This window comes from Dermacentor andersoni, chromosome 7 (assembly GCF_023375885.2).
Source record: "Dermacentor andersoni chromosome 7, qqDerAnde1_hic_scaffold, whole genome shotgun sequence".
NCBI lineage: Eukaryota > Metazoa > Arthropoda > Arachnida > Ixodida > Ixodidae > Dermacentor > Dermacentor andersoni.
The window spans coordinates 137,854,609-137,864,745 of NC_092820.1; the positions used below are offsets into that span (position 1 = coordinate 137,854,609).

General features: G+C 44.5%; 1 protein-coding gene across 4 annotated transcripts in view; it reads right to left on the reverse strand.

Moving 5' to 3' along the window:
- Positions 1-7,827, reverse strand: part of LOC126534502 (uncharacterized) — a 34,347-nt gene extending 26,520 nt beyond the window's left edge. Inside the window, exons 1-6 of one of the 4 annotated variants that reach the window (XM_055072321.2) lie at positions 7,550-7,827; positions 7,344-7,402; positions 5,676-5,870; positions 1,928-1,993; positions 1,559-1,827; positions 675-784 (exon numbers count right to left, since the gene is read on the reverse strand). In XM_055072321.2, the coding sequence (XP_054928296.1) occupies positions 675-784; positions 1,559-1,827; positions 1,928-1,993; positions 5,676-5,870; positions 7,344-7,392 (689 nt within the window). In that variant the 5' untranslated portion in view covers positions 7,393-7,402; positions 7,550-7,827. The remainder of the gene's footprint in view (positions 1-674; positions 785-1,558; positions 1,828-1,927; positions 1,994-5,675; positions 5,871-7,343; positions 7,403-7,549) is intronic. The other 3 variants (XM_055072319.2, XM_055072320.2, XM_055072322.2) reach the window with 3 other exon arrangements.
- Positions 7,828-10,137: the final 2,310 nt, after the last annotated feature.

Sequence of the window (10,137 nt, forward strand, 5' to 3'; positions counted from 1 at the left end):
AGAACAGAAAAAATATATCACAGAGGAAAATGAAATGTCAGGTAATATAATTGTGATCGACAAGGCTCGGGAAAAGCGCAAGATTTTCGTGACCAGAAGGAGCTCACGTCGCGAAGTAAAGGTAAATGCGTTATCGCGAACCAATTTAACAGCAGAGCTCGAAGTGTTGACACTGCGACTGTAATGAAAGAATGTCGTTCAATCTATAGAAATTACGCGGCGGTTCCGGAAAGAAGTTATAAGAAAAGTAGCGAGAACAGATGTTAGTGAGTGGCCCCGAATCACGAGCAGATTATTTTCTGTAGAAAGGCTACGGGCTATAGCTGTCTCTGAGGCAGCGATTCATCTAATGTTTTCTAGTAATAAACAGCAAGGACATCTTGGCAACCATCACGTTTAGCAATGTATCTGTACAAAACTATCTTGCTGGCGCTGGGTATGCCTAAGGATTCACGAACGATAAAGACTTTATGAACACTGCTTGTGTGAGAACCATCGCTTCGCCTCTCTCTGTCACAGGTTGATCAAGACATGACTGTTTTCCTCACTGAAAGCAAATTGTTTAGTTTTGCAGTTTCGCGCAATATACTAAGTCGTATTCATACACATATCCACAGGTGGGCGTTGGGCGATATTTGCCTCATGTAGAGTGTACTGCATTCCTGAATACTCACTGCGTCAGCTTCTCGATGTCGAACAGGTGATGAGTAGTGCTGTCGAATGCCGGCAGCGTGAATGTGATACTCCAGTTCTTGCGATGCTCTTGCAGACCGTAGTTGATTTGCTGCACGCCCGAAAGCGAGGGACATGATCTAGTAAGTATACGCTTCCTTCCCGTCTTTCACTGTTTCTTCTCTAAGCACCTACTTTGAGTAAGTCAAGCGCCCATAAGTTCAGGCACTCTATTTTATGTTTAATTTCAATCATCCCATTCGAGACGGGCGGATAGATGCTTTCGAGGTATGATTGTCCTTATCTAAGAGTCGTTTCCGCAAGTGGTTCGTCTTGTTAATAAGCGGTTAAACGGTTCGTGGAAAAGTGGGAATTTATTATCGTCTTTGTTTTTTTGCTGTTTCAAATAATGAAATAAGTTCCTACAACTGGACCATTAGCTGCTTGCCTCTTGCACAAGCATTAACAGAGGGCGAATCACATGTGCTGGCTAGCGAGGGTGATGGGAGGGCAACAGCATAGATTGCTTAGAGGATTCAGAACGGACTCCGTACAAGAACTTCAACAACTTCAATCACTGCTATCTCTCTTGAGTGTTCAGAATTCAGTGAGACAAAATTTTAAATTATAGGAAACCGGCGAGCTCGGCCGGAGAAACTGTTTTTTTCTCCACTGCACTATTCAGCCGAGGGTAAGCTGAGGTGAGGAAAAGAAGAGAAAACAGAGAGAACATGCAGACGAACATGCAGTGCGAAGAGTACAGAGGCTTACGCGTGCGAACTCGATATAAGGCACACAGGTCTTCGCCGCACTGTGCTTCACCAGACTGTCCACGTCACTCAGTGGGGCTACTGTTATGAACCTACATAGGGTAAAGCGCTCTCACCCTAACGAACGGATGGATGTAGAGAGCGTTGTCCCAACTGCGTATCGAATCCTGAAGCGACTGGGACCCCGAAAAGAAGTCTAGGACGACGCCGTCGAAGTCGTACGCCCTGAGCCACTGTGCCAGGCTCTCCGTCAGGTCCTTCCAGAGGTGCACTTCTGGAAAGAGCTGCCAGTACTTTTCCACTGGATCGTGAGGGCCGCCCACAGCGAGAAGCAGCTTCAGCTTTGGGTTGCGATCTTTGAGCTCCCTAAGCTGGGCGAAGACTCCTTTCAATACGCAAGGAGGAAGGAAGAGCCTTGGTAAATACGAAGCGTTGATGCAGGCAATAATACTAAGGACGTTGTGTAAAGCCAGTTGTTCACTTACTGTTGGGTGGCAGAAGCCAGATCGGGTTGTAGAGGAAGGAATTGGCATACGATTTTGCCTCTGGATCTGTGTGAAAAAAGAAAGAAGCCCCACTAGGTTATTCATCATTGGTTATGCACATTCCGCATAACCAATGATGCGGAATTTTTAAAGGAAACCTTGAGTCAGGAGGGAAATGAAAGAATCGACATCTTTTTTTTGCTTATGCTTAGCTCTTTTAATACTTCAGGGTAATACCTTCCTCTTGCGACAACTTGCTGCAGTAATGCTACGCGGGGGAGGGGGGGCGACAAAGGGGAGGAAATGCTACGCGGCTAGTCAACTGAAGTATTGCCAGGTTGTCTGGGCGCGCATTCTTAAGCATTCTCGTGTACCCTCGTTGGCAAGAACGTGGGCAAATGCCACTCATGATTGCGATCGGTGTCGCAAAAGAGTGGTCACATACCGTGGCAACGAACCACACGGGAGGCACTTTCATGACATAAGTTTCGTAGCCCTGAGAGCTTTGAGATTCCTATCTTTCGTTCACGAGTGCTCTAAATCAACGATAGCGGAAAGCGATACAGCCGAGAGTGGGTGGCTACTGACGTAACATTGGCACGTTTTGGTGGAATCCATTTTTCTCCCTCGTATTCGTCAACTTCCTGGAAATACGCAAAACCTTGATACAGTGTCTGAGTTCTAATAAATCTATATTTTATTTATTTATTTACACATACTGCAGCCCCTTTGTGGGGCTATTGCAGGAGTGGGTTAGACAAAAAGAAGTCATGCAAGAAACAAGTAAACAATAACATTTAAAAATTCACCAGAAATAAGGCAGATGACACAAATGAAATTAAAGATAACAGCAACACTGAGAGTCAGTACAAAAACGAGAATGAGTCAATACACTGTAACAACAAGAAAATACATAAAATCAGGTGTGGTTAACTTTTAACAGGAAATCGTTTAATGGTAGTGACCTAATTGTTCCGGGAATTAAGTTCCAGAATTCACTAGTACGTAAGAAAAAGCTGCATTTAAATTTATTACATCGAGCAAAGTAAGGCTTAATATTAAGGCTATGGTGACTCCTACTTGACCGAGGAATATCTGGAGGAATATATATGGGATGTGGGACACGATAAGAAAAATTGACGATGCCATGCAGAAACTTCAATGACTCAATGTGACGGCGTATGGATAAAGGGGTTAGGTTCAGAGAAGATAAGGCACGAGAGGGGGAGAAATGGTGATCATAGCGGCGATATATGAACCTAATATATTTTCGTTGTATGCTCTCAATGGAGTTAATGTCGCACTGTTTATGAGGGTTCCAGTCAGGAGAAGCATAATCTAGGATTGGGGGCGAATTAAAGTTTTATACATTAGTAACTTAGTTTCCTTTGGGGAATTGTTGAAATTGCGCCTCAAATACCCGAGCTTACTGATTGCTTTAGTGCAAATGAAATTAATGTGTTTTGACCAGGACATGTTAGCGGTAAATATGACGCCAAGATACTTGTATTCCGAGACCCTGCGCAGGGATAAGTCGTTGAAAGTGTAATTGATCAATGAAGGACAGGCATTATTAGAAAATAACATTATCACAGTTTTAGTAAAAGTTATTTTCATACTATGGCGCAAGGATTATTATTAAACACAACACGAATATGGAAAATGCAGAAATACCATAACATCCCATTACAACACAATGCGTTGGCGGGCTAGTTGGTGCGAATCCATGAATACTTTGTTTAGCGCAAAAGAACAGGCACAAAAAAGACGACAGGACAAGGCGCTACTCTCAACTGAGTTGAGTATAGCGCCTTGTCCTGTCGTCTTTCTTGTGTCTGTTGTTTTGCGCTAAACAAAGTATTCATGGATCCCATTAGAAGGCCGAAGCCATATTTTGTAACGATTCATTTAATTTTTCCCGTCTTTTAGGCCTGCGTCATTTCTTCGGATGCCATTAATCGCACCACGGTTATCGATGAGATCAGCCGCTCGACGAGACAGACCAGAAATGAAGAATAAAAAAAAAATGAAATTGATCTTTACAAAAGACAAGTAGGGGTGGCATTTTTCCGTGTTTTCACGCCTCGAATGTCGGTATAATTGCTATCGCCATACCCCATTCGATGTGCCTATTTTTGGAGCCCTGTTGTTACGAAGCTCGATAGCGTGCAATTACGCAGTGAATTCTGGCCATTGTTAATTAATTAATTATTTAATTAATTTATTAATTTTATCATCAGGGCCATGCAGGCATTGCAGAGGGGACTCGGCAGAAAGAAAACTAAAGCAGACAGTGGGAAAAATGCAGGTAAATAAATGCTTGCTCCTATATGCTCCTATATGCATAGCTACAGAACAAACAATGAAATCTACTATAACCACCGTAAGAAATACTATAAGAAAATACTATAACCACCGTATACAGATCGACCAAATAGCGCAAGAAAGCTTCCGCACCTCTTCGCCGGATGGAATCCCGGCCACGACGGCCGCATTTCAACCGGGGCGAAATGCAAAAGCACACGTGCTTTTGGGTGCGCGCTGAAGATTTAGGTGCGCGCTGAAGAACCCCTGGTGGTACAAATTATTCCCGAGTCCTTCACTACGGCGCGCCTCATAATCAGGTCCTAGTTTTGGCACGTCAAACCCCATAATTTAATTGATCGTTAAATTAACCCTCCGAACCTCGGTTCTGCGTAATAAAAGACAAGGTTCTACACGAAACCCGCACCACACGTTATCGGCTCACAGGTATACCTAAAGTCGGTCTACCTGTCAGAATAGCGCATTATACTTTACACATTCTTCGATTTACTCGATTTTATTTGATTTAGCGATTAGGCACTGCGCGTGTGGCCCATTCTAGAGCAGCTCTCTAGACTGGGCCTGCGCCACTATGACGTAGGGAGAAGATAATCTTTAAATGTAGCAAAATATGTGTCGTAGTTCTTTCTGCACACAACTGCCATCACCATTCCTGCCTCGACAAGCGCCATCGCATTCGTCCTCGCGAACGGGGCTGCGTAGACGTCTTACACTGCGAACGTAATCATAAAGAGCTCGACTTAAGCTTCGCTTCACGCGGGCTGTCCGTTGGACCTGCATAATAAGTTCCTTTTAAGGCGAAAGTCTTTCTAGGCTCATGGTGAAGTTTGTGTCAGCAGACCTGACCGCCGGAGTGTCCGCCGAAGCGTCATCACGCCATGTGAAGGCAGATTAAAGACAGTTTAAAGAATGAAAAATGATTGGTAGTGACAGTTAGAGAATGATAACGTTATAATAGAGATTGTTAGAGGTTAGTAATGACTAGTAATTACTAATAATGACTACTAATGACTTGTAATGACTACTAATGACTCCGAATAGACCAATATGTTTAACAACAACTTGTAACGACGACAAATTATTAGAAATGACTAAAGTGCTTAGTAATGACCAGTAAGGACTAATAATGACGGAAATTACTTCTAGTGACTACTCATGACTATGATATGACCAACATGTCTAACGACGGCTTGTAATGACCACAATTGATTACAAATTACTAAAAACGCTTAGTAGTGAGCAGTAATGACTAAAAGAAAGGAGAGAAAGAAGGGAGGCAAATAGGAATAGGAGAATGATAAGAGGAGAAAGAGCAGGGTTTCGCCGTTCACCTCTTAAGAGAGGTCTTAAGAGACCCTGTAATTTTTCCAAAAGGAGTTGACAAGCCAGGAGCTGCGAAGAGAAACAAGTAATTCACGCGTACCGAGTGTCAGCTCCTTATCGGTGAGCTTGATCCAGCCATTCTTTTCGTTGACGGTCACGTGTGAGTACACGACTGCATTGCACAGTTTGGCGGGGATGTCACGAACTGTGGATTTGTAAGGCTCGGGCCGCCAGCGAGAGAAGCCGTCCCAAAAGCAGAAGGTGTAGTAGTTGGGCTTCTGGGCCGCCACTGCGGCTGAAAAAACAAAGAATGCAGCGCAGGGAACTTAAACAGCGTTGCATGAACAATTATAACGGAGTGGTAGACATGTGTTTTCAACGTTGACAGTGACATCGGACAGCACTTTGGCGCTGCGAGTTGGCAGTGTCGCTGGGTAGTACCGCACTGCAAGAATTCAGCGATGTTTGTATGCGTGAATCTAGCATAACACCCTTCCAACTTACAGCCTTCTCAGAAGAATGGTTTCTAATATTATTAAATTCGACTTGCGCAAACATTTAAGGGCATCCTTGAATGATGAACTCGAGTGAGTAGGAGAAAATTAGTGTCACATAAGCAGCAGGAAATGTATGGTGAGCTGAATAACGGCGGTGTAGCTCGGAAGCGTTCTGACCTCAGCACTGGCGATTAATAGCTTCAGGAGCGGTATTTTTGCGATGTGATACTTCCTGATGGAAGGACATATTCATGTGTGTTTTGGCACTTTGAGTTCGTAAGTACAAACACTTTCATTTATATACACATCTATGCAGCAGGGCACGCTGCTCGAAAAAAAGTACCATGTACAAGGGCATACTCAGCAATGAACCGAATCCATGTTATCCATCAGGTAGTTAGGCGCCTGTAGAATATAATCAACGCTTTTATATGACCTACATAGAATATAAAAATGCATTCGATTCAATACACATAGAAGTAGTCGTAGAGCCGTTAAATTTAAGAGGAGTAGAGAAAGCATTCAGGAAGACTTAGGATATATGTGTAGTAAGATACCACGGCTATCATAATTCCACATAATAAAAGTGGATAAAGTACCTAATGAAGGGGAGTATGTGGCAACACGACTCATCTATACAATGCCTGGAGACATAACCTAACCAAAGAAGCTTGAATGCTTCATCCAAGCATGCAGCGCTTGGAAGAAGCAGCTAGAGTGAGAAGAATCAGATGCGATAATCAATTGGGACCCTCTCAACAACCTTCTGTTTGCAGATGACATCGTCCTGTTCATCAGCGCTGGAGATTAGGACGAATGATTGCATATTTGAACTGGCGAAGTGCAAGTTTGACGAAAAATATGGAGAACACTGCGGAAAGGTTCGAAGTAACCTTGTAGGATAATTAGAGCTCACGGTAGTCCGCTTTTAAAAGCTATAAAGAGTGCACTTATCTAGACCTAACTGAAGTGTGTTGACGAAAAAGTGGCTGTACAATGAATATTGTGAGAGACTATTTTGCAGCCTATATGCAATAGCTTTCTATGTGATAGGTGCATAAACGGTTAAAATAAAGTCGAGTTCCTACATAAAAAGAAATCCAGATGCGCTACCGCGCGCCTTGTTGCATCTCCTGTAGTTATAGATCTGCCTGAAAGCATAAAATATTACAACGAGGTTTGTCGTGCGTAAGGAAAGCTCGATGAAGACGACAGTCGAGTTTGTCAGCTTTAATCCGAATCTAGAAAGTGCTGAGACCCGCGAAACGTACCTCTGGTCAGGAGAAAAATGCATGCAGCCAAACGCAATCCTGGAACCATAGCTGAACTCCTGAAACACGGAAATAAAGAAAGTGAATTGCGTATAGTAGCGCATCGTGCCCCCCCCCCCCCCCCCCCCCGCCCACCTCCTTTCAGTACTTTTAATACTTCCAGCGTGACTGACGTAAGAAAAAAAAGAAAAGAACGAAATGTTCACCTGTAATCGATATTTCGGTTCCAAACGAAGATGAATAAAATGCTTATCAAAAATACCGAGCGTGCATTCTACAACAGAGCCGGAGCGCACGTTCTGAATGTAACAACTGGTGCTGGCAGGCGAGCACGGATGGCAATGTAAAAAATGAGACTTAGAAAAGGTGATTCATGTGTCACTGGTATTGCGTCACACTCCCCGTACCGAGCGCTCTTTCGGCGAAGCGAAGGCTTCAACCGAACTTGCTGGCTTTGATGAAACATTTACATCCAAATAGATAACTCGTGATAACGGACCACTGTCGACGCTCATGCCTGTGCTGCGCCATTCTTGTAATTGACGCTCTTATCTTTGGATAAGGAGGTCACGCGTGTTCCGTAACAATGCTTTGCCAACGATATTCTGTCACTGATGAAATACTAATCAAGCTGCTGCGGGAATATTACCCCGCGCAGCCGCCACTCTCGAGTTCTGCAGCAGACCGTAAATGTAGTTATTTTAACAGAATATATTTCGCTGCCAACAAAAACCAGATTGTAGTCATAGCTCTAGAGAGACTTATCGTATTTTGTAATGGATTTTAATCATCAATGATATAGTTCATTCCTTATCATTTGTTAGGTCGTATGGCGAAACATGGCCGTAACACGGCTGCTACGACACGAGAGCCCATGCAATAGTGACTTTCGGTCAGCGTTACCAAGCGACAACCGTCCCGGAAGCTCCATGGTAGGATCGGAAAGTGTCTCCACAACCGTTAGCAGATGTATGGTGGCTCCAAACGACCCACAAAAAAAAAAATTGTAAAGAAACATCCTCGGTTGCTATCCAAGTATGTGCTTAGCGCGCTTTGGGAGGAGGTTATTAGTGCCTGACAGTGACGCTACGTGTTACGGGTGGTGACCCCCCCCCTACCTATCGTTCCTCACATGCACGCGGGCGGCCAACTGGCCACTTCACCAAAGATCAGTTCGCAATCCCGGGTGGTGTCCGCGACCACAGGCGCAGCGTTTAAGCGTCAATGACAGCAGGGAAGTATGAGAGAACGCTCCCCTCAGCACCGGTACCACCATGCGGATTTCACTCATGCGTTAGGCTGATTATCTTCGTGATCGGCCCACGAAGACAGTTAGCAGTCGCAAGAAATCGTGATTAGTGCCCAAAGAATGCTAAACGCATTAAAAGAAAAATTATTGCACTACAATTTTTCGTAAAAGAATATGCCAGCCACGGGTGACGTGGGACAAATTATTATACAAGGCGGCCGGTCAGTGGCAAACAGCTCTTACGATCGGAAAGCTTTGTGAACTCCGGCGCCTGATGCACTATGCATCAATAATTTGCTGTGCCTGGAATCTTAGGGCAAACGTAGAGACCCGGATCTCGGCGCCTCAGTTCCTATGCAACTAATAAACCTGACTTGCTTCTCGTTTCCTCAAAGGCGGAGTATGAATATAATTTAATGTGAATAGCTTTGCTGCGAAATCTGGCTCCTGGTGTTGCCACTGAATGTAATGACACGCAACCTTGCAGAGGAGGCACGAACTATGCAAACTCGACAGCGCAAGCTCCATTTGCAGCTACGCCGTTAGTGCGACTAGAAGCGCCCGAAAAGTTTATAAGCGGCTTTTCATGGTCTGCGGGGAGAAATAAATAATTCCTCGGCGTTTGTGTTCAAAGGGAATGTAGCGAATGTTAGTGCAAATGCGCGGAAAAATTTTGATGTGAGTGGGTTAACTAAGGGTTAAATGAAAAATTGCTAAATCCTTGTTTATGGCTGTTTGAAACGCCTACAAACGTTCCGCTGTCCTAGAAAAAACAAAACAGAACAAGACGCACTAGCAATTCAATTAGCGCAGAATGAAGACCGTGTTATCGGTGTCGGCGCGTACGACCGCAAGCTTGATGTATTCTGAATTATTACACCACTTGCAGAAATTTACTTTACAAGCATTCGAGAGCTTTAAAGAAATATTTTACTCTTGTAAAACGTAAAATTACGCTTTGTTTACTGCGATTTGGGACGATTACCGTTTACGTAGGGTGCCGGTATAGTGTCGTTTTAAAAGCGATTACACCTCGGCTGTCCGTGTAATATTTGAGCCTTGTCTACTGGTTGCTCCTCGCGCTTGGCACGGTTATTTCTGCCTGCACGGTTCACGTGTTTCAAGTCACTGAACTCTGAGGCCATGCGGTTGCTTCTCTGGGGCAGCGTTGCGTCCGTCGATGCTGGCCCTTATCACCCGGCAGTCATGTGTAACAGTGGCTGATGACGACGCTAAAAGTGCATGGGAAGTGTTTATGGCTTGTATACGACGTGTATACGTGCGTCGAATCGCGCAAGGAGAGAGGCAGGTAGAAAGGCGCCAGTGGTATAACCAAAGCCAGGAAGCGTAACCGGGACAGAGCCCCTTTGGCTGCACTATATTGGGGGAGGGGCAAAAACGGAGAACAATACAAAGAAAGGGCAGGATTTGAGTTCCTGACCAACGCTGGAGTCGCATACCTAGAGATTCATCGAGCGTTGTTTTGAATACGGTTCCTCAGTTTGGTTGTGAATCCGCGAGCATGGCCACGGAGGTGGCCTGCTG